Below are 25,672 nucleotides of genomic sequence, written 5' to 3'. Positions count from 1 at the left end.
TACGGTGGATAAATTCCAGAATCATGATTTTGTAACTTTCCTACTGAAGAATAAGCTTGATGAACAACTTGATTAGTTAAGGCACTGAAGAGTGATATAACTGTTTCTGTGATAAGGGAAACAAAAACTTAAATATTATTTCCAGACTTTCTACTAGAACAAGGCTACAAATGTTAAATTTATGATTCTTGCTAACACAAAGCATAAACAAATAGTTGGAATGATTCAGTGAGAAGTACGACCAAAATCTGAGTGTTAGAATCATTAACAATTAATCAGAGGATAGCAGCAGCCCTCATATGGTACAGAAATTGTATCAAATGGAATGAACAGATGTCTTTATTCAAACCCATCTGGATAAAGTGCCCGGAATGCCTACGACATTGCTAAAAAAGCAGCAAATCAGGCTTAGAATGGATGAGAATTCATGTCTCTAGGGGTAGTAAATTCGAAGCAGAGCATGAACAATAGGAACTTGTATTTTAACATACAACAGAACTGACAAAAGTTAATGGGGCTTAGTAATAAGACTTTTGAAGCAGAATCAGATTTACTATCATTGGCATGGGACATGAAATTTGTGGTTTTATGGCAGTAGTACAGTACAAAGACAGAAAATTATAAATTCCAAAAGTAAATATCTCATAAATGATCAGTGCATTTATTACCAACCAATGAAATGAACAGTACATTGGTGTTAAATAAATGCAGCATAATTCTACCACACATGAATAATTCCTTGATTTAGTCTCCTAGTGCACACCAAAGTCTCTTACTCTGCATGACACAAGAGTTTTGAAGTAGCAAACAGAAAACTCAGCTATGAATAATAGATGATATGAACATAGATCAGTACAGGACAGACCATTTGGCCCACTATGTTGTGATAACCTTTTAACCTACTTCAAGATCAATCTGACGTTTCTTTCCCACATAGCCCTCCATTTTGCTTTCAACTACTTAAAGAAATATGTCCCTAATGTACTTGCCTCTACCATCTGCCCCAGTAGGGCACTCCAGGTACTTACCACACTGTTAAAAAAAAAACAAAATCCTACCTCTGACATGCCCCACCCCACACTTTCCTCCCAACACCTTAAAGTTACAATCCTCTTGTATTAGTCATTTCCACCCTGGGGAAAAAAGAATGTCTGGTCTATGCTTTTATAATAAATTTTTCATATTAGTTTAATTGATTAATTAATTGGGTGCAAATTCAGCTCTAGTAATGCTTCAGATTTAAATATAATGCTCATTTTAAGGCTCCATTATCTACCACAGATGCTGAATTACATTAATCGTGTGGCACATGTATAATTAGATAACAAGGTTCCATGCAAACCAAACATTGAGTATATAAATCATGCAACTGAGTTTAAAAATTGCAGCATTCTTGCTTATCCAAGAATATGGAAGCAATTAATGAAACAACTATGTTAACACTAGAAACTACATTTACATCACTGTCCTTTTAGCTCAAATAATTATACACAAATATTCAGAGTACTTCTACAAAATGCCATCAACAGGATGTCCTACAATTTATCATGAGGGATGGGTGAGCGTTGTGTTTCTACAAAACAGCTCACATCACAAATATACATTTGCCAATATGTCAAGAAATGAGTTGAAAAAAGATTTAAAATATCATTATATATTTATTTTACAGTACAGTAGAGCTACTAGGAGTTGATGTTTCAATCCCTATGGTAAGTCGGCACTGTCGATGTTGGCAGTGGGCTTGGAGTGGTGGCAAGGAGGGAGGGTAGGTACGTCATCGGGGTCATCAGGTGGGCACCCTCCTTCTTTGACGTTTCATTGATAAGCCCATGACATCTCCAGAGGGCTCAACCATGCTACCTGGCGTCCCAGATACACTCCCCTCAGTTCCATAGATTTTACTCAGTATCTCAAACTTCTAATTAGTGATTCTGTAAGGCAAAATTTCTGTAACCTGAATGTCAAAATTTCAGATGGGTCAAGTCATCGCTACTTTGGGGGTGGGGAAAAAAACAATTTCATTAAGGTTTCTTTCTCTCTGTTGATCATTTTCTACTCAAATTTCATGCCAACAATTTACCAAAGTGAAAGAATAATTTTGTTAAAAATTAAATACACATTAATTAGCTTAATAAATGAAGTGAAATACACTTTCACTACGCTTTCTCAATGGATGAGAAACCCTGGAATGCACTAAATAACACAAGACATTGGAGCTGCATTAGGCCATTCAGCCCATTGACTGCTCCATTGTGACTGATTTATTATCCCTCTCAACACCATTGTTTTGCCTTTACCCCATAGCTTTTGATGCCCTGCCTGATCAAGAACCTATCAAACTCCACTTTAAATATACACAAATGAGTTCCACAAATAGCTTCACATATGAAATAAAAACTACAAAACTCATCCTGCAAGTACCAGTCATTGTGTTTAAATTAAAACCTGCTTTGGGAGAATAAATTAGAGGACAAATTCTGAAATTTATCCAAATCATTGGTCAGTACACTTTTGGAGTGGAGTTCTTTCATCACAAGTCTTTTTTAAAAAAAATAACAATATGAAGTGCAAAGTTGGAAAGATACCACTTTCAACTTGCCCTGCAGAGATCAACAAGTGCAGATAAAAGCACAGCAAACCCTACATTAATGAATTAAAATTATCAGTGAATATAAACTATCCTAAAGTCAAATTATTGTCACATTTAAGTTGATTTGATCCTACACCTTGTATTCTAAGTGACTATCCAATTAAACCAGATTTACCAGATTCACTCTCACAATCAAAGCTCACACCAAGGACTGAACAAACAAAGCTTATTTTCTGACTTGGTGCACTCTCCACCTTCCCCCCGCCACCCTCCCGCCCCCAATATTACTTGTTTTAACCCATCTGCTGCTGAATCTCTCACCATACCACTGGTTCATGGGCAAGTCCAGAAGTCAGACACTCATGTTCACTATAATCCACACTGCGACTGCTGACATATCCTTTTCCCAAAGCAACACACAAAATTGCTGGAGGAACCCAGCAGATCAGGCAGCATCTACGGAAATTGATACATAGTTGATGTTTCTGATTGAGACCCTTTTTCAGGACTAGAAAGGAAGGGGGAAGATGCCAGAATAAAAAAGTGGGAGGGGAAGAAGGAGGGCTAGAAGCTGATAGATGACGTCATATGGGTAGGAAAAGTAAAGGAATGGAGGAGGAGGAATCTGATAGGAGAAGAAAGAAGAGTGGACCATAGGATAAACGGAGAAGGGGACCCAGGGAGAGGTGATAGGCAGGTCAAGATATATAGTCTAAGGAGCTGGTGGTAGACCTGAGGAGAGCTAAGGTACCGGTGACCCCTGTTTCCATCCAAGGGGTCAGTGTGGACATGGTGGAGGATTACTAATACCTGGGGACACGAATTGACAATAAACTGGACTGGTCAAAGAACACTGAAGCTGTCTACAAGAAGGGTCAGAGCCGTCTCTATTTCCTGAGGAGACTGAGGTCCTTTAACATCTGTCGGACAATGCTGAGGATGTTCTACGAGTCTGTGGTAGCCAGTGCTATCATGTTTGCTGTTGTGTGCTGGGGCAGCAGGCTGAGGGTGGCAGACACCAACAAAATCAACAAACTCATTCGCAAGGCCAGTGATGTTGTGGGGATGGAATTGGACTCTCTCACGGTGGTGTCTGAAAAGAGGATGCTGTCTAAGTTGCATGCCATCTTGGTCAATGTCTCCCATCCACTACATAATGTACTGGGTGGGCACAGGAGTACATTCAGCCAGAGACTCATTCCACCGAGATGCAGCACTGAGCGTCATAGGAAGTCATTCCTGCCTGTGGCCATCAAACTTTACAACTCCTCCCTTGGAGGGTCAGACACCCTGAGCCAATAGGCTGGTCCTGGACTTATTTCATAATTTACTGGCATAATTTACATATTACTATTTAACTATTTATGGTTCTATTACTATTTATTATTTATGGAGCAACTGTAACGAAAAACATTTTCCCCCGGGATCAATAAAGTATGACTATGATTAAGTCGAGTCACTTTTTATTGTCATTTCAACCATAACTGCTGGTACAGAATGTAGTAAAAATGAGACGTTTTCCGGGACTATAGTGCTACATGAAACAATACAAAAACTACACTAAACTATGCAAGAAAAAACATAAAAACTACACTAGACTATAGTCCTATCCAGGACTGCATAAAGTGCACAAAACAGTGCAGGCACAACAATAAATAATAATAAATAATAAACAAGACAGTAGGCGCAGTAGAAGACAGTAGGTTGGTGTCAGTTCAGGCTCTGGGTATTGAGGAGTCTGATGGCTTGGGGGAAGAAACTGCTACATAGTCTGGTCGTGAGAGCCCGAATGCTTCAGTGCCTTTTTCCAGATGGCAGGAGGGAGAAGAGTTTATATGAGGGGTGCGTGGGGTCCTTCATAATGCTGTTCGCTTTGCGGATACAGCGTGCGGTGTAAATGTCTGTGATGGCAGGAAGAGAGACCCCGATGATCTTCTCAGCTGACCTCACTATCCGCTGCAAGGTCTTGCGATCCGAGGTGGTGCAATTTCCGAACCAGGACGTGATGCAGCTGCTCAGGATGCTCTCAATACAACCTCTGTAGAATGTGGTGAGGATGGGAGGTGGGAGATGGACTTTTCTCAGCCTTCGCAGAAAGTAGAGACGCTGCTGGGCTTTCTTTACTATGGAGCTGGTGCTGAGGGACCAGGTGAGATCCTCTGCCAGGTGAACACCAAGAAATTTGGTGCTCTTAACGATCTCTACGGAGGAATCGTCGATGTTCAGTGGAGAAGTAAGGAGCCAAGATGAGGAATAGAAGAGGGGAGGGGGAGGGAGATTTTCATTTCTTTTGAGCTACACATTCAAGTCATCAAATAATGTCACAAACCCTGTAAGAGAAGATGGAAGACAATACTTGCAATTGCCTTAATGACCATTCACAACTTTGGTGTTGTATCTGATCCTTAGATAAATATGAGGCCACATATCTACATTGTCATTAAAGTTGTTTAATCCAGTTCCCATAATGACTGACCTGGTTCCTGCTTCAGTTTTTATTCCTCTCATCTCCAGACTTAAATTTCATTGCATTCATACCCAGCCACCTTATTCGGTTTTGTGTACCTGAGGCGATTTATTCAAAATTTTCACTCAAGTCTCATTCAGATATTGGCCCAAAATTAAATTCTTCTGATTTATGCAAATGTGTGTTGGGCAACACCTAAAGTTTAAACAATTACCCTAATTTTCAAAGCTCTTTGCGACCTCGCCCTTGTAATAGAAACATAGAAAACCTACAGCACAATACAGGCCCTTCGGTCCACAAAGATGTGCCAAACATGTCCTTACCTTCGAAATTACTAGGGTTACCCATAGCCCTCTATTTTTCCAAGCTCCCTGTACCTATCCAAAAGTCTCTTAAAAGACCCTATCATATCCGCCTCCACCACCGTCGCCGGCAGCCCATTCCACGCACTCACCACTCTGCGTAAAAAAACTCACCCCTGACATTTCCTCTGTACCTACTTCCAAGCACCTTAAAACTCTGCCCTCTCGTGTTAGCCATTTCAACCCTGGGAAAAAGCCTCTGGCTATCTACACGATAAATGCCTCTCATCTTCTTACACACCTCTCATCCTCTGTCACTCCAAGGAGAAATGGTAGAGTTCACTCAACCTATTCACAAAAGGTATGCTCCCCAATCCAGGCAACATCCTTCTAAATCTCCTCTGCACCTATGGTTTCCACATCTTTCCTGTAGTGAGGCAACCAGAACTGAGCACAGTACTCCAAGTGGGGTCTGAACAGGGTCATATATAGCTGCAACATTACCTCTCGGCTCCTAAATTCAATTCCACGATTGATGAAGGTCAATGCATCGTATGCCTTCTTAACCAGTCAACCTGTGCAGCAGCTTTGAGTGTCCTATGGACTCTGACCCCAAGATCCCCCTGATCCTCCACATTGCCAAGAGTCTTATCATTAATACTATATTGTGCCATCATATTTGACCTACAGAATCAACCACTTCACACTTATCTGGGTTGAACTCCATCTGCCACTTCTCAGCCCAGTTTTGCATCCTATCAATGTCCTGCTATAACCTCTGACAGCCCTCCACAACACCCCCAAGCTTTGTGTCATCAGCAAATTTACTAACCCATCCCTCCACTTCCTCATTCAAGTCATTTATAAAAAATCACAAAGAGTAGGGTCCCAGAACAGATCCCTGAGGTTTACCACCAGTCACTGACCTCCATGCAGAATATGACTGATCTACAATCACTCTTTGACTTCTGTGGGCAAGCCAGTTCTGGATCCACAAAGCAATGTCCCCTTGGATCCCATGCCTCCTCACTTTCTCAATAAGCCTTGCATGGGGTACCTTGTCAAATGCCTTGCTGAAATCCATATACACTACATCTACTGCTCTACCTTTATCAATGTGTTTAGTCATATCCTCAAAAAATTCAATCAGGCTTGTAAGGCACAACCTGCCTTTTACAAAGCCATGCTGACTATTCCTAATCATATTATGCCTCTCCAAATGTTCATAAATCCTCCCTCTCAGGATCTTCTCCATCAACTTACCAACTACTGAAGTAAGACTCAGTGGTCTATAATTTCCTGGGCTATCTCTACTCCCTTTCTTGAATAAGGGAACAACAGCTGCAACCCCCCAATCCTCTGGAACCTCTCCCATCCCCATTGATGATGCAAAGATCATCGCCAGAGGCTCAGTAATCTCCTCCCTCACTTCCCACAGTAGCCTCGGGGACATCTCGTTCAGTCCTGGTGACTTATCCAACTTCATGCTTTCCAAAAGCTCCAGCACATCCTCTTTCTTAGTATCTACATGTTCAAGCTTTTCAGTCCACTGTAAGTTATCCTTACAATCGCCAAAATCTTTTTCTGTAGTGAATACTGAAGCAAAGTATTCATTAAGTACCTATATTATCTCCTCTGGTTCCATACACTTATTCACTGTCACACTTGATTCATCCTATTCTCTCATGTCTTATCCTCTTGCTCTTCACATACTTGTAGAATGCCTTGGGGTTCTTCTTAATCCTGTCCGCCAAGGCCTTCTCATGGCCTCTTCTGGCTCTCATTTCATTCTTCAGCTCCATCCTGCTAGCTTTATAATCTTCTAGATCTCTATCATTACTTATTTTTTTTGAACCTTTCGTCAGCTTTTCTTCTTGACTAGATTAACACCAGACTTTGTACACCATGGTTCCTGTACCCTACCATCCTTTCCCTGTCTCACTGGAAAGTACCTATGTAGAACTCCACGCAAATATCCCCTGAACATTTGCCACATTTCTTCCATACATTTCCCTGAGAATTTATGCTTCCAAGTTCCTGCCTGATAGCCTCATATTTCTCCTTACTCCAATTAAACACTTTCCTAACTTGTCTGTTCCTATCTCTCTCCAATGCTATGGTGAAGGAGATAGAATTGTGATCACTATCTTCAAAATACTCTCCCACTGAGAGACCTGACACCTGACCAGGTTCATTTCCCAATACCAGATCAAGTACAGTCTCCTCTCTCAGTATCTACATATTGTGTCAGGAAACCTTCCTGAACACACCTAACAAACTCCACCCTATCTAGACCCCTTGCTCTAGGGAGATTCCAATCGATATTTGGGAAATTAAAATCTCCCACCACGACAACCCTGTTATTACAGGTTGACCTTCTATAATCCGGCACCATTGGGACCTGAGGAGTGCCGAATTAGTGAAAATGCCGAATTACAGAAGGATCACATTAAGCAATAGCTAGCTGCCTCATCATACCTTTAAAATAGCAAAGGATTCAAAGGTTCACTTAATGTCAGAGAAATGTATACAATAAACATCCTGAAATGCTTTCTTAGCAACCATCTACGAAAACAGAGGAGTACCCCAAAGAGTTAAATGTTAGAACCCCCAAGTTCCCCTCCCTCCCGCTTGTAAGCGGCAGCAAGCAACAATGCCCCCTCCCCACTGGCAAAAAATAAAGTGCACCCACTTCCAGCACTCAAGCGTGAACTAAATGATAGCAAAGTCACAGACTTGCAGTTACCCCAAAGACTACATTGCACTCGCAGCTACTGAGGAAATCCTCATTAGTTTCTTTTCCTCCGCGTAGTAATATGCTTAAATTCAGCAGGTCACCACGCCTGATCTGAGCTTGTAGGCAGAAGAGCATGGAGCGCCGGCCGGGCGTCACCGGAGGGCAGTGCGCGACTGCCGGTGAGAAAGTGGACCGACCCACGCTGCTGGCGGGTGAGATGGGCAGGTGCCGGGCAGCTGCACCTCACGCAAATGATATTAATAAATGCAGGAAAACAAGCAGGAATCGTCTGTCTGTGCTTACAAGAGTGCGCCAACAAGTGAACAGATCTAGTGCAATCAAAACAACGTGCAGCAGATTGGTACAGTGGCCAGGAAAATTTGAAACTACAGTTGCGTGGAAAATTTGAAATCAGTGCGGATTATCGAAGGAACCGGATTACAGGTAGTCGGATTAGTGAAGGTCAACCTGTATTACACCTTTCCAGAATCTGGCTCCCTATCTGCTCCTCGATGTCCCTGTTACTATTGGGTGGTCTATAAAAAAAAAACACCCAGTAGAGTTATTGACCCCTTCCTGTTCCAACTTGCACCCATAGACACTCTATAGACAATCCTTCCATGACTTCCTCCTTTTCTGCAGCCATGACACTATCTTTGATCAACAGAGCCAATCCCCCTCCTCTTTTGCCTCCCTCCCTGTCCTTTCAGAAACATCTAAAGCCTGGCACTCGAAGTAACCATTCCTGTCCCTGAGCCATCCAAGTCTCTGCAATGGCCACAACATCATAGCTCCAAGTACTGATCCACACTCCAAGCTCATCCACTTTGTTCCTTGCATTAAAGTAGACACATCTCAAACCAACGGTCTGAGTGCACCCCTTCTCTATCACCTGCCTATCCTCCCTCTGCAGTTTTGGTCTCCAAATTTGAGGAAGGACATTCTTGCTATTGAGGGAGTGCAGCATAGGTTCACGAGGTTAATTCCCGGGATGGCGGGACTGTCATATGTTGAAAGATTGGAGCGACTGGGCTTGTATACTCTGAAATTTAGAAGGATGAGAGGGGATTTGATTGAAACATATACCATTATTAAGGGATTGGACACGCTAGGGACAGGAAACATGTTCCCGATGTTGGGGGAGTCCAGAATTAGAGGCCACAGTTTAAGAATAAGGGGTAGGCCATTTAAAACGGAGTTGAGGAAAAACTTTTTCACTCTGAGAGTTGTAGATCTGTGAAATGCTCTGCCTCACAAGGCAGTGGAGGCCATTTCTCTGGATGCTTTCAAGAAAGAGTTAGATAGAGCTCTTGAAGATAGTGGAGTCAAGGGATATGCGGAGAAAACAGGAACTGGGTATTGATTGTGGATGATCAGCCATGATCACAGTGAATGGCGGTGTTGGCTTGAAGAGCCGAATGGCCTACTTCTGCACCTATTGTCTATTGTCTCTCGCACGGTCTCTAACCTTTCTCTATTTGAGAGCCAATCACCTCTTCTTCCTCCATCTCTTCAGTTCGGTTCCCATCCCCCAGCAATTCTAGTTTAAACTCTCCCCAATAGCCCCAATAATTTCTAATCATCTTTTGCCTCACAACCCTCCAGGGGATCTGAGGTTCTCTAATTCTTTCCATGACCACACTTTTGTCACACAATCACTGGCACCCACATCTTTAGCTACCAAAGGCCTTGCTAGAATCACCTCTATAAATGATGCAGCCTCTTAAGAAACTCCTAAAAATCCCACCTCTGACTAAACTTCAATATTAAATTCAGGATATCAGTGAAATACCGTACGCCATAAAATTTGTTGTCTTGCAGCAGCAGTAGAATGCAAGACAAAAATATGATAAGTTAGTAAAATAAATAAATAGTGCAAAGAGGAATAATTATCAACTGGCCAAACTTTGTTTTGTTAACTGCTGTGAAATTTTACAATGTTTAAGGCACTATACAAATAGAAATACAGTCGACCTTCACTAATCTGACTACCTGTAATCCGGTTCCTTCAATAATCTGGCACTGATTATGCTTAATGTGACCCTTCTGTAATTCGGCATTTTCACAAATCCGGCACTCCTCAGCTCCCAATGGTGCCGGATTAGTGAAGATCGACCTGTACTTATGTCATTGAGAACCTATTTTTATTCATTTACTTTGCTTGAGTATTGCATCTCTCACAGGGCAGTACAAGCATAATGCTTTACAGCACCAGTAACCAGGATTCAATGCCCACCGCTGTCTGTAAGGAATTTGCATATTGATACTGCGATCACATATGTTTTCTCTGGGTGCCCCGGTTTCCTTCCACATTCCAAAGATGTACGGGTGAAGTAACGTTAAGTTGTGTGATGCCATAATGGTGACAATTGGGGTTAACCCCAGCACATCCTCGGACTGCGTGGTCAATGGCACAAACAACGCATTTTACTGTATGCTATGTGACTACTGTGCTGATATTGCAAAATCATTCATATTGCAGTCAATGTGAGACCATTAGTTTTTAATACTTTTGTACATTCAATAGGTGCACAAATCTGGTTAATGACTAATTACATAGGTTGAGGTAATAGTTCATAGCAAAGGTTGGTACTGCCCAGAATTTGACAGCTTATCAGTTTGTTGAGTTGTGGAAATTTGAGCAAGGATGTACAAACCATGCTGTGAATTACACTTTTACAGGTCACATGATAAATTTTGTAAATGATTTTGACTTAAACATCGAGGTACCAAACTATGAGTTTCCAACCTTTTTTATGCCGTGGATTCCTATCATTAGCCAAGGTGTCTGTGGACCCCAGGTTGGGAACCCCTGATCTAAACCAAGTTACAAATCAGAACATGCAACGGTGTACAGGCCAACCCTACACTACAGCAGTTCTGATAATGGAAATTTACTTTGTCAGAATTCAGAGACCATGACGAAAACAAATCTGAGATCGACTGATGGATTGAACCCTTGGACACTATCAGAATCAGGTTTATTCATCACCAGCATGTGACGTGAAATTTGGCAGCAGCAGTTCAATGCAATATATAATCTAGCAGAGAGAAAAAGAAATAAAATAAAACATAATAAAAACAAGTAAATCAATTACATATATTGAATAGATTATTAAAAAATGTGCAAAAACAGTAATACTGTATATTAAAAAAGTGATGTAGTGTCCAAAGCTTCAAAGTCCATTTAGGAATTGGATGGCAGAGGGGAAGAAGCTGTTCCTGAATCGCTGAGTGTGTGCCTTCAGGCTTCTGTATCTCCTACCTGATGGTAACAGTGAGAAAGGTGCATGCCCTGGGTGCTAGAGGTCTTTAATAATGGACGCTGCCTTTCTGAGACAGCGCTTCCTAAAGATGTCCTGGGTACTTTGTAGGCTAGTGTCCAAGATGGAGCTGACTAGATTTACAACTTCCTACAGTTTCTTTCGGTCCTGTGCAGTAGCCCCTCTGTACCAGACAGTGATGCAGCCTGTCAGAATGCTCTCCACGGTACAACTATGGATGTTTTCGAGCATATTTGTTGACACGGCAAATTGCTTCAAGCTCCTAATAAAGTATAGCGCTGTCTTGCCTTCTTTATGACTACATCAATATGTTGGGACCAGGTCAGATCCTCAGGGATCTTGACACCCAGGAACTTGAAGCTGCTCACTCTCTCCACTTCTGATCCCTCCATGAGGATTGGTACGTGTTCCTTCGTCTTACACTTCCTGAAGTCCACAATCAGCTCTTTCGTCTTACTGACGTTGAGTGCCAGGTTGTTGCTGTGGCACCAATCCACTAGTTGGCATATCTCACTCCTGTACACCCTCTCATCACCACCTGAGACTCTACCAACAATGGTTGTACCGTCAGCAAATTTGTAGATGGTGTTTGAGCTATGCCTAGCTGCACAGTCATGTGTATACAGAGAGTAGAGCAGTGGGCTAAGCACACACCCGAGGTGCGCCAGTCTTGATCGTCAGCGAAGAGGAAATGTTATCACCAATCCGCACAGACTGTGGTCTACCAGTTGGGAAATCGAGGATCCAATTACAGAGGGAAGTACAGAGGCCCAGGATCTGCAACTTCTCAATTAGGATTGTGGGAATGATGGTATTAAATGCTGAGCTGTAGTCAATGAACAGCATCTTGACGTAGGTGTTTGTGTTGTCTAGGTGGTCTAAAGTTGTGTGAAGAGCCATGGAGATTGCGTCTGCCTTTGGCCTATTGTGACGATAGGCAAATTGCAATCAGTCCAGGTCCTTGCTGAGGCAGGAGTTCAATCCAGTCATAACCAACCTCTGAAAGCATTTCATCACTGTTGATGTAAGTGCTACCGGGCGATAGCCGTTAAGGCAGGGCACATTATTCTTCTTTGGCACTGGTATAGTTGTTCCCTCTTTAATGCAAGTGGGAACTTCTGCCCATAGCAGTGAGAGGTTGAAAATGTCTTTGATAGTTGGTTAATTAGTTGGTTGGCACAGGTTTTCAGAGCTATACCAGGTACTCCATTGGGACCTTCTGCCTTTAAAGAGAGTAAAACATTGGGCTCTGAGACAGAGATCACAGGGTCATCAGGGATCTTCACAGCTGTAGCTGTGTTCTCCCTTTCAAAGTGTGCATAGATGGTGTTGAGTTCATCTGGTACTGAAGCATCGCTGCCATTCATACTATTGGGTTTCGCTTTGCAGGAAGTAATGTCTTGCAGTCCCTGCCAAAGTTATCGCCTCCAACCTCGTTCAAAATTGTCCCTTCGCCCTTGAAATAGCCCTCCGCAAATCATACCTGGTCTTCTGGTACAGGCCTGGGTTGCCGGACTTGAATACCACAGATCTAGCCTTCAGCAGACGACATACCTCCTGGTTCATCCACAGCTTTTGTTTTGGGAATGTACAGTAAGTCTTTGTGGGCACACACTCATCCGCACAGGTCTTAATGAAGTCGGTAACAACTGCAGCATACTCATCCAGATTCAAAGATGAATCCCTGAATACAGTCTAGTCCACCAATTCAAAGTAGTCCTGTCGGTACTCCTGTGCTTCCCTTGTCCAGATCTTCTTGGTCCTCACTGCTGGTGCTGCAGTCTTCAGTCTCTGCCTATACTCAGAGAGTAGAAGTACAGCCAGGTGATCAGACTTCCCGAAGTGAGGGTGTGGAATAGCATGGTAGGCATTCTTGATAGTGGTGTAACAATGGTCCAGTGTGGTGTTTCCTCTGGTATTGCAAGTGATTTGTTGATGGTAATTGCTTAGTGATTTTTTCAGACTGGCCTTGTTAAAGTCTCCCAAAACGACGGTGAAGGCATTAGGGTGCGCTGTTTCGTGCATGTTGATCCCATTGCTCAGATCATCTAATGCCTGCTTGACATTGGCCTGAAGTGGAATGTAAACTACTACCAGAATGACCCCAGAGAATTCCCATAGTAAGTTAAAAGGACGACACCTGACCGCTAAATATTCCAGGTCTGGTGAACAGAATTGGGACAGCACTGATATATTCGTGCAACAAGAAGAGTTGATCATGAGGCATACTCCTCCACCTTTGCTTTTCAGAGACTATCGATCTACCCTGACAGTGTATAGTAAATCCGTCGATCTGAATCGCTGCATCCAGTACGGAAGGGGTTAACCAAGATTCTGTGAAACAAAGGACACACACGGTCCTAATGCCCCTCTGATACAGCACCCTGGCTCATCGATTTTATTCACTAGGGACTGCAAGTTTGCCAGGAAGATCGTTGGTATAGGGAGTTTAAAATCCTGTTTCCTTAAACGCACTTGCAATCCTAATCTCCGCCCACGTTTTCTCTGTGGGCCCTTCTGACCACAGACTGTGTTGTTTCCATTAGTTTTAAGCAGCAATAGATCGTTAAAATGCATTAAGACATCTTTGTTGACTGTACTGACCTTGGAAGCAGTTGTGCTTTTTAGCTATAACAAGCTGAAACGGGAATATTTAATCGTATCCATCGAGAGTGCTGCTGCTACTCGAGTCACGCCTAGGCATCTCACTTAAAAAAAATATTATTTCTGTTTTTTGCATGATTTTTAATCTATTCAATATAAGTATACTGTATAAAGTATACTGAATAAGATTTACTTATTATTGTTAGTTTTTTTCTATATTATGTATTGCATTGAACTGCTGCTACTAAGTTAACAAATTTCACGTCACATTCCAGTGATAATAAACCTGACTCTGATTGATTGAGGTACAATACAGCACAGAATCGGCCCTTTTGAGTCACGCCGCCCAGCAATCCCCCCGATTTAACCCTAGCCAAATCACAGGACAATTTACAATGACCAATTATCCAACAAACCGGCACGTGTTTGGACTGTGGGAGAAAACTAGAACACCCGGAGGAAACCCATGTGGTCATGGGAAGAACACAGAAACTCCTTACAGGCAGTACGGGATATGGAATGAAAATTTGTACTCGTTAATTTTTATTTTATTTCGAGCTCAAATTACTAGACACATGTACAGGTGACGTTGCCTTACATTATAGAAAATCACGATGACTTTCTGGGGTGCAGCCACCACCCTCTCAACCTTGTAATGTGGGTTCGCCAGTATTTGTCACTGAAAGTATCACTACTGTACAAATTGAACAAAACAAAACACAAATTACTGAGAGACAGTTGTTCGACAAAATTTACTACAACATGCACTTGCACATTAAAATGTTGATATACAATTTTGCTATAAAAATTACATTGCAATTGCCATTTATAATTTCAGTATATACAAACTTGAGACATCAGGGTAGAATGCGTTCCCAGTCACCCTTGTTAAATCAAAGATCAACTACATTTTGCTATGTACATTTACATATATTAGGAATTTGCTGTGGAATTTGCAACTTGGGTAGTTACTATTTCACCACATTAGCTAAAGAGAAATGGTACCTTGGGCTATCCCCTCAAACAGCTTTTTGACTATAACAAGCTGAACATTCAGCTTTTTGACCTATAACCCACTTTATCTGAAGCTATGTTCACTTACGAATAAGAATACTCCATTGTGAGGCATAAATATTGGCTGTACCAGTAATATAACAGCCCAGTTGTTGCTGCATTGCCAAATGATTTTCAGATGCATTAAACCGTAGAGTTTTAGGATATATTACTTCACTTCAGAAATAACTGGGTCTATAAAAGAAAATTATAAATATTATACAAACTACTAGATGAACTACGTGTGGAATTTGGCAAAACTAGGTAACTATAACATTTTGCCCTGTTCAGTAAGTTATCACCACTATATGACCAAAAACAAATGATAAAACTTGATGCTGCAGCTTAAAAGGTTAAAATAACAAAGTGTGTGTCTTCCTTGAATAGAGCCAGCAACATAATGCAGCAGCAAGGGGCACAGTTCAATTCCTGCCACTGTACGTTTGCACCATCATTGTGTGGTTTTCCTCTGACTGCTTTGGTTTCCTCCCACATTCCAAAGTCACATAGGTTAGTAAAAGACCTATGTAGAAATTATTGAAATATGAAGTTAAACATTAGCTTTGCATGTCAGATGTACATCGAAACATACAATGAAATACATCATTTGTGCCAACGCCAACAGTCTGAGGATGTACTGGGGCAGCCTGCAAACGACACCATGCTTCTGCTGCCAACAACAGCCAGAACTTGCCTCAAGGAATTCCAATTGTGTATAGAATGGGGCTTTTCAACTTCAAGAGTCTCAAGGTCAACAACAAGGTCAGCCAGCACCAACATTCTGGAGCTTCAGTATGTGGATGACAACTCCATTGTAGTATGCTGTAAAGAAGAGCTCCAATGTATCCTGAATGCATTTGCCAAGGCATATCGGGCCCTGGCTCTTATCTTGAATATAAAAAAAGACACAGGTCCTCTATCAGCCACCATCCAATCATCCATTTATCCAGCCTTCCATAAAAGTTAATGATAGCCACCCTTGAAAAGGTAACCCACTTTTTCTACCTTGACAGCATTCTCCCCTCAAAAGCAGACTCAGATCAATCACTTTTTAAGCAGCATAGGGATTTTATTATTAATGATAACATTCCAGCATCAAAAAAGACTTCCAATTCTAAATTTTAACAGATATTCTAACAATCAGAACTGGGGCACAGCAAGAACAATCTTAGAAATGAACTTCAAATTCTTGTCCTTACAATCGTATTTGTCTTCAGCAACATAAATAATGAATTGGTCATCTAGTTTATAGAGGATTAGCCTACAGATGTGATAAGCCACTTACTGGTCTAATTATAGCAAAAACACGCTCATAAAATATTACTTTTATATCAATTAAACATGACAAAGAATAAATTGTAAAAATAGGGAGCTTTATGGAGTTCCAACATCGCAACTGGAACTTCGTGTAACTGTACTGGCATCAATTCTCAAATACTGAATTAGATATGCTCCACTCATACTAAACTTGATATTGTGAATTATATTGCATATTCTTTAAATTGCTGAAATTGGAAAAGTATCAGACCAAGATCTGATGAAAACTTTTTGACCCAAATGTTAGGTATTTCCCTCTGCATAGGATTTTCTGCTTATTTTCAATGGTTCATTTATTACTAAAGTATACAACTCTGAAATTCTTCTTCTCCAGATTTATAGCATTTTCTGAAAATTTGAACTCGATTATGGGAATAAGCTACACGTTTCATATAAAAGAGAGACACTTCTACTCATGCCATCAGTTCCCATTTCACCTACTACAAATAATAAAGCAACAGGAAACAGAAACCAAACCATTATTGATTATGAAATAGTTTGGACAATGCATACCCTTTGATATTAAAATATTCAATTAGAAACTCATTAATCATCAGCAAGATTATAGTTTCAAATAAAATCTAATGTTAATAATATGACCTGGTAGTTTTAGAATCAACATATTTGTTGCTTACCTTCATATTCCCTAATCGCCTTGTCCGGTCAACAACCAGAAGCTTTTTTATAAGATCTCTGAAACATAAAATAATAGTTACATGTAACATTATGTAGATAATAATGGAACATAAATATTACAAAATCTCAAGAATACAGTATTCAAAACCGACTAAGTAAATTAATTGAAACCCTCCAAAATACTCAGAAGTCGCACATATTGGTAATCACACACTAATTTATGTAGTTTTACACAAACTGGACTGCCTAAAAGGTAAAAATAGTTCCATCTTTAATAAGTACCAGTAGGCTTTCAGTGACACTTTCCTTAATAAATATAATGCCAGTAGAAAGTAAAGAACTTTTACTAGTACCCAACTAATGGTGAGAAAACAACTTCATACCATTACTGACTCCGAGTTGGCTGTGGCAAAAACCAGTAAGATTCAGTGTTGGTGAACTGCCCTCTTTACCACACATTAAAAATAGAATGAGACCTTTTATTATCCACCCGTTAACTTGTTACAAAATTATGTTGCATATATTGTCACTTACAAATCATCAGGATGTTCCCAAGTGCTTTACAGGAAATAAGTGCAAAACACCAAAATAAATGAAGGAAAATGTTTCTGCAGGAAAAGAATTACTGATTTATATTCATGGGAATTCTTCCAAACAGCAACGAAGTATTGATTTTGGTGAAGTTAGTCGATAAATGAGTATTCTTCCTGATAATGGGAAACAAAGCTCATATTCAGTTTTTAAAAAGTTGAATTAATATCTTTATGATTATTTTCTGAAGCTTAATCTGAAAAGATAGCACCTTTGACATGTCGCACTATAATGACACTGTCACAGAATGGACATAATTCTGCACCTAGCGATGAGTGGAATACAACAGTCCTGGAGTAAAAGTAGCAAGAATACTTTAGAAAGGGTAGGACAAGGGATCACAAAGCAATCCTCAGAGGGATCAGAAGTGAAGTAACCAAGCAATTCCAAGTTCCTGGGTGTCAAGATCTGAGGATCTAACCTAGTCCCAACACATCGATGCAGCTATAAAGGCAAGATAGCAGCTATATTTCATTAGGAGTTTGAGGAGATTTGGTTTGTTACCCAAGACACTCAAACTTCCACAAAAACACAATGGGCAGCATTCTGACAGGCTGCATCACTGTCTAGTGTGTGTGTGTGTGTGTGTGTGTGTGTGTATATGTATGTGTATGTGTGGGGGTGTGGGGGTGGGGGTGTGTGTGGGGGGGTGGCTACTGCAGAGGACTGAAAGCTACAGAACATTGTAAAATTAGTCAGCTCCATCTTAGGTACTAGCCTGCGTAGTATCCAAAACATCTTCAAGGAGCAGTGAATCAAAAAGTCGGTGTCCATCATTAATGACCCCCATCACCCAGGCCATGCCCTCTTCTCATTTTTACTATCAGGCTTGTGTACCTCCTTCCTGAAGGCACACACTTAGCAATTCAGGAACAGCTTCTTCCCCTCTGCCATCCGATTCTTAAATTGAACTCATGGACACTACCTCACTTTTATTATATCTGCATTGTACCACTGTCACTAAGTTAACAAATTTCACAACACATGCTGGTGATATTAAACCTGATTCTGATGGCATACTGGTTTATTAGACAACCTGAGGCCAAATAATTTATACTGATGAGTAATTCGAGGGAAACATGTGTTCCTATACTGAACAACAATTAAACAAGTGAAATAATTTACAATAGCTGCAATCTCAAAATAACACACCAGAAGTCAGAACAATTGGAATATGCATAAGAGCTGAAGAACTGGAAAACTGCTACTTGATAAAAAGCAGTACTTCTGAAAAACATTAGATATTAATTAATAATACATTGAAAAGTGCAGAGAGAAGGCAGGCAGGTAGCATCACTAGCCTTTTGATATGACAGTATTTTTAGGTTTCTAATGTCGACTAAGGACGCTCATCATTTGGGACATTCCCACTTGTTACTACCATTGCAGTGCAGGCACAATTGTCTGAAGGTCCTAATTGAGAAGTTGTAGAACCTGGGCCTCTGTACCTTCCTCTGTAATTGGACCCTCGACTTCCTAACCGGAAGACCACAGTCTGTGTGGATTGGTGATAACATCAACATTGGCGCACCTCAGGGGTGTGTGCTTAGCCCACTGCTCCACTCTCTATATACACATTACTGTGTGGCTAGGCATAGCTCAAACACCATCTACAAATTTGCTGGCGATACAGCCATTGTTGGTAGAATCTCAGGTGGTGACGAGAGGGCGTACAGGAGTAAGATATGCCAACTAGTGGATTGATGTCACAGCAACAACCTGGCACTCAATGTCAGTAAGATGAAAGAGCTGATTGTGGACTTCAGGAAGGGTAAGATGAAGAAACACGTACCAATCCTCAGAGGGATCAGAAGTGGAGAGAGTGAGCAGCTTCAAGTTCCTGGGTGTCAAGATCTCTGAGGATCTAAACTGGTCCCAACATATTGATGTAGTCATAAAGAAGGCAAGACAGCGGCTATACTTTATTAGGAGTTTGAAGCAATTTGGCATGTCAACAAATACGCTCAAAAACATCTATAGTTGTACCGTGGGGAGCATTCTGACAGGCTGCATCACTGTCTGGTATAGAGGGGCTACTGCACAGGGCCAAAAGAAGCTGTAGAAAGTTGTAAATCTAGTCAGCTCCATCTTGGGCACTAGCCTACAAAGTACCCAGGACATCTCCAGGAAGCGGTGTCTCAGAAAGGCAGCGTCCATTATTGAAGACCTCTAGCACCCAGGGCATGCACTTTTCTCACTGTTACCATCAGGTAGGAGATACAGAAGCCTGAAGGCACACACTCAGCGATTCAGGAACAGCTTCTTCCCCTCTGCCACCCGATTCCTAAAAGGACTTTAAAACTTTGGACACTACTTCACTTTTTTAATATGCAGTATTTCTGTTTTTGCACATTTTTTAATAATCTATTCAATATATATAATTGATTTACTTGTTTATTATGTTTTATTTTATTTATTATTACTTTTTCTCTCTCTGCTAGATTAGGTATTGCATTGAACTGCTGCTGCTAAGTTAATAAATTTCACATCACATGCCGGTGACTTCTGATTCAGTGACTTAGGAATAGCTTCTTCCCCCTCCGTAATCAAACTTCCTAATGGTCTAAGAGCCTATGAGTGCAACCTCAATTGTCTTTCTTTTTTTTTTTTTTTTTTTTTTTTTTTTTTTTTTTTTTTTTTACACACTATTTTTTTTGTAGTTTATAGTAATTTTTAGGTCTTTATTGCATGATATGAAATTTGTTCTTTTGCAGCAAACTGGATTCTGATTCTGGAGAGAAAGATGCCAAGAAAATTCACATAAAAAGGGGGACATAGAAAACAATGATACTTTACATATACAACATCTTTATATTATTACTTCTAATTATAACATTAAACATAAAAAGGCTGCTTTCCTAGAAATGTTTACAAAGGTGCTCTGTGTAGAACCACAGGGTATAAAGTAAAACTCCACAAGAAAAGACATGTTGAGCAGAAAATGCAGAAGGTAAAAGTTGTTTGGTTATTGTAGCGACATTTATAGTTTCCAATAACTTCCATAAACAAATCATCCATAGTAAAACTTGTTTAATAAAATTGCAGTCATTTAAAAAAAACTCTGCATTTGTACCATGACATGAAGATCCTATGAAATATCTATAGAACAACTCCAAAAAGGAAAAGACTACCTGGTTTCATTTCATTAACAACCTCAGACAATGTCCATAGTGCATGTATTTTACCACGGGAAAAATAGGGCACTACTACTTTACGACTGTTTTCTCTCTGCAACTGAACCAGTAAGAAAACACACATGTGCAATGCAAAAGGCACTTTCCAGTTATTACAAGCACAGAAATAATGAGAACTAAAGGGGATATACTATTAATTTCCCACAACTAACATTTCACAATATGGAAAGTAATTTTGCAATGCAACAAAGTTACAACTGCTGTTTTAAAAATCTCTGCATAGTTTCAAATATAAAGACTGGCAAGTTGTATTCTTAATTATTATAAAAGCAGAAAATACATAGTTTGTACAAATTTTAAGAAACTGTGCACCACTGAGAAAGCACAATAAATAACACAATAGAGCCAGTACTAACGAATCCTCAGAGGAGCTATGTGCAAGTCAGACTGACCATTTCAATACCTAAGAAAATTCAGTCATCTGTAAAACTTCCACAATCATGCAGTAGATTACTTCTGCATGAACAATTGCAAGCCACGAGGTCATGGCTTTTGTAAAATGTTGTTAAAACAGGCAGCAGTGCGACAGGTAAAATTAGCCATCACCTTGAATGTTGTCTGAGATATATACATAGCATGCAGATGTGCATAAAAAATGAGTAGCAAAAATTCTAACGTGATTCGTTATACAAGCAGAGAGACAGAATTTTTATTTTTATTGAGAAAGTAAGTGTTTCTTGAATGTTTTGCAGGAGCACTAATATTAGTTTAAACAAGAGATGGCCTTTTTACTCTTCTACAACCATCTAGAAATGGAATGGCCTGTGTAAAGCTGTGTTAGTTGGTTTATGGCATTCTTCAGAAGCTTTGCCTTGAGAACATTTAAGAAGCTCATTAAAAAGATTTATAATAAACACTAATAAATATAATGAACATAATCCAACATAGTCATGCATGCTACTGGAGCTGTTAAATAATTTTACCATGTGGAAACAGACAGCAGATAGAAAAATTCTGCTTCTTTGAGGATGTAACAAAACACATCGATGAAGGTAGAGTGGTGGATGTAGTGTTTATGGATTTCAGTAAGGCATTTGATAAGGTTCCCCATGCAAGGCTCATTCAGAAAGTAATGAGGTATGGGATCCAAGGAGACCTTGCTTTGTGGATCCACAATTGGCTTGCCCGCAAAAGGCAAAGGATGGCTGTGGACGGTTCATATTCTGCATGGAGGTCGGTGACTAGTGGTGTTCCACAGCGATCTGTTCTGGGACCCCTCCTGTGATTTTTATAAATGACCTGGATGATGAAGTAGAAGGGTGGGATAGTAAGTTTGCTGATGACACAAAAGTTGGGGGTGTTATGGATAGTGTGGAGGGCTGTCAGAGGTTACAGTGGGACATCAATAGGATGCAGAACTGGGCTGAGAAGTGACAAATGGAGTTCAACCCAGTTATGTGTGAAGTGGTCATTTTGGTAGGTCAAATTTGAAGACAGAATATTAATGGTAAGACTCTTGGTTGTATGGAGGGTCAGCAAGATCTTGGGGGTCCATGTCCCTAGTACACAAAGCTGCTACACAGGTTGACAGTGTTGTTAAGAAGGCATACGGTGTGTTAGCCTTCATCAACTGTGGAACATGGTTAATAAATAATTCAAGAGCCATGAGGTAATGTTACAGTTATACAAGACCTTAGTTATAGCCCACTTGGAGTACTGTGTTCAGTTCTGGTCACCTCACTACAGGAAGGATATGGATACTATAGAGAGAGTTCAGAGGACATTTACAAGGATGTTGCCTGGATTGGACAGCATGCCTTTGAGAATATATTGAGTGAACTTCTTCTTTTCTCCTTGGAGCGACAGAGGATGAAAGGTGACCTGATAGAGGTGTATAAGATGATGAGAGGCATTTATTGTGTGGATAGTCAGAGACTTTTTCCTAGGGCTGAAATAGCTTACAGAAGGGGGCATAGTTTTAAGGTGCTTGGAAGTAAGTATGTATCATGCTGTAAGGTTTCACTGATAATGTAATGGTTTCTCTGTAGCAGCAATGTTCGGGTTATGACTTCTGAGTCTGAAGAGAGACTTTCACGGTCTTTTGCTGGGGAAAGATGAGGAGAAAAGACACGGAGACGAAGATCTGGTAGACTGCCAGATGAAGTGGACTTGGAGCGAGGTCGATGGTGGACGAACGGCTTATCAGTGAGCTCCACGTTGCGCAATACTGTTTCATAAGAATGGGCCCTTTCTTTTTTTTCCCCCGTTTTCTTTACTAACCATATAGTCAAAGTAAGAATGATAAAGCTTAATCGTTTAATCATATATTGTGTACTGTTTGTTATTTCAGGGTACTGATTTGTTACCGGGGACACATCATGCAGTGTCTACCGGAACGAAATTTCTTAAGTTTGGCCAGGCCGGGGGTGATCATCCCCTACATTAAGCCGCTAGCCGAAGCAAAAGTTACAAGTACAAGAGGGATGTGAGAGGTAAGTTTTGCACACAGAGTGCGGTGGTTGCGTGGAATGCACTGCCAGCGACAGTGGTACTGGCGGAATTAATAGAGTCTTTTAAGAGACTCTTTGATAGGTACATGGAGCTTAGAAAAATAGAGGGCTTTGCAGAAGGGAAATTCTAGACAGTTTCTAGAGTAGGTTACATGGTCGGCACAACACTGTGGGCCAAATAACCTGTAATGTGCTGCAGAATTCCATGTGTCTACTTTAACTTTGTTTACTGCATCAGTTGTGCACTGAAATTGAAGTTATGTTCAAATTATAACCTTCAATATTCTTTATAAACTGCACCAATTAAAATACACAACTAAAATCAAATACATTGATCAGTCATAAATACCAGTCTTCCCATTGAAATGTGAATAAAGGAAACAAAAACTCCAGGAGGACAGAGGAATTTGAACACAAGATTTAGAAAATTGCTACATGGAAGATACGTAAAATGGAACACCTTCAATCAAGTACTTGAACTGCCTTGAAAATCACCTCACTGCTCTTCAATATTTATCTGACAGACATTAAATGTAAGATGAATCCTTTATTGCCTGGAGCAGCTCTGATTCAATATAAATGACAAACAAAATTAGACAAAGATTCAACTGCATTGTAAATGCCCATGGTTTAAAAGGAGCCAACAGGTTTCTAAATGGATCCATTATAGAACTGTTGCCATTGGCAACAAACATTTCTAATTATCAGTACTATAATACACGTTTCATTGCATAAAAAGTTATATTTCTACCATTTTGAAGTGTTTCTTCCAACCACAGACATAGTCATACTCTACTGTCAACATATTTTTACTAGTAAATGGAAATAATACAATTCATATCAACACACTTTCATGAGAGATAGCAACTGATAGCTGATCTTGCACTATGTATTTAGTTTGGATAGACCAAATTCTGCAACACATACAAAGTGCTGGAGGAACTCAGCAGGCCGGGCAGCTTCTATAGAAAAGAGTAAACCATCAACATTTTGGGCCAAGATCCTTCATCAAGACTGCTGCCTGGCGTGCTGAGTTCCTCCAGCATTTTATGTGCGTTGCTTGGACTTCCAGCATCCGCAGATTTTCTCATATTTGTCAATCTAACCCTGCATCCTACATAGCCCTTTGTGTTATCCATGTGCCTTACTAAGAGTTTCTTCAATATCTCTGATGTATCTGCCTGTACCAATACCTCTGGCAGCACTTTCCACACATCCAACATTACGTGCAAAAAAAAACATCTCTGACAACCCTGCTATACTTTCCTTTTCATTTGAACTACCTACTAATCCCATTCTCAGCATTCAATTTAAGAAAACACAAACTTTAAAATTCGGGTCATATTAGTTAGTACTGAGAGCAATAACCAGAATTAAGTTGGCACTGAATGAGTTAATCACAAACTGTTCAAATCAATCGGATTATGCAAATAGTAATCTTACTTAGAACAGTTATAACATTTGGATTAAAGGATTTAGTATTTGATATTATATTTCGAGTTATTGAAGGTGGCACCTCATAGCAGATTTCAAGCATTCTCCATGTCATTTGAAGGCTAGATATATCCCAAAGTTAACAAAATGGATGTACTACATATGAAGCACACCTACTTTGCTCAGCAATTTTCTTCAAACAAGCAGCAAGAAGATTTTTTTTTATGAAACTATTCAGATTTCTGCCAAATTTTCCGTGTTTGGGATTTGCTATTACCTAGAACAGAATAGAGCCTGCCTAAACTTAATGAATTGCTTAGACCCACCCAAATGTACAAATTCCTGCAGAATTCAGTTTGATGATGCTTTACAACAACGGAAAATGGATTTTTCTGCAAGCTTTTGCATACTATTCTTTGGGTAATTCTCTCAACAAGATGATGTCATCTTCCAACTCATTGATCAGAGAAAAGTGAACCTACTCTGCAAGGAGATGCCTATAAATGGAGATATAATCACCATCTTAAACAATACAGGGACACCTGATCTAAATCACAGAGCCACAGACCCAGAATGTTAAAGGGAAGAGGTGGAGAATAAGAATGAGAGAAAGCAATAACATGAGGTTGGAATCACCGAATTTTGTCTTGAATTTACTCAATGACTGAGCTACTATGGTATTTCTGGATCAAAATTCCAAAGGTTCACCAGAGACTGGGTGAAAAATAAACTTAACTTCATTTATAACAAAGTTCAAAGTAAATTTCATTATCAAAGTGAAAAGATGTCACTATATATAACCCCGAGATTCATTTTCCTGTGTGCATGCTCAGCAAGTCTATAGAATAGTAACCTTAACAGGATCAGCTAGAGTGCAGAAGACAACAAACGGTGCAAATTCAAATATAAATAAATAGCAATAAATAATGAAAACATGAGATACTGACATAATGAGATAAAAGAGTTCTTAAAGTAATATCATGGGTTGTAGGAACATTTCAATAATGGGACAA

General features: G+C 40.2%; 1 protein-coding gene across 2 annotated transcripts in view; it reads right to left on the bottom strand.

Annotated features, from left to right (window-relative positions):
* The window catches only part of prkx (protein kinase X-linked), a 140,435-nt gene that overhangs the window by 12,989 nt on the left and 101,774 nt on the right, over window positions 1-25,672 (bottom strand). For both annotated transcript variants that reach the window (XM_072262637.1, XM_072262638.1), the window contains one exon: window positions 16,990-17,047. In XM_072262637.1, coding sequence (XP_072118738.1) covers window positions 16,990-17,047 — 58 coding nt within the window. The remainder of the gene's footprint in view (window positions 1-16,989; window positions 17,048-25,672) is intronic.

The sequence above is a fragment of the Mobula birostris genome, chromosome 7 (genome assembly GCF_030028105.1).
Source record: "Mobula birostris isolate sMobBir1 chromosome 7, sMobBir1.hap1, whole genome shotgun sequence".
NCBI classification, from domain to species: Eukaryota; Metazoa; Chordata; class Chondrichthyes; order Myliobatiformes; family Myliobatidae; genus Mobula; species Mobula birostris.
The sequence above is the reverse complement of the archived record's forward strand: the minus strand, read 5'-3'. Positions and strand labels throughout refer to the sequence as shown.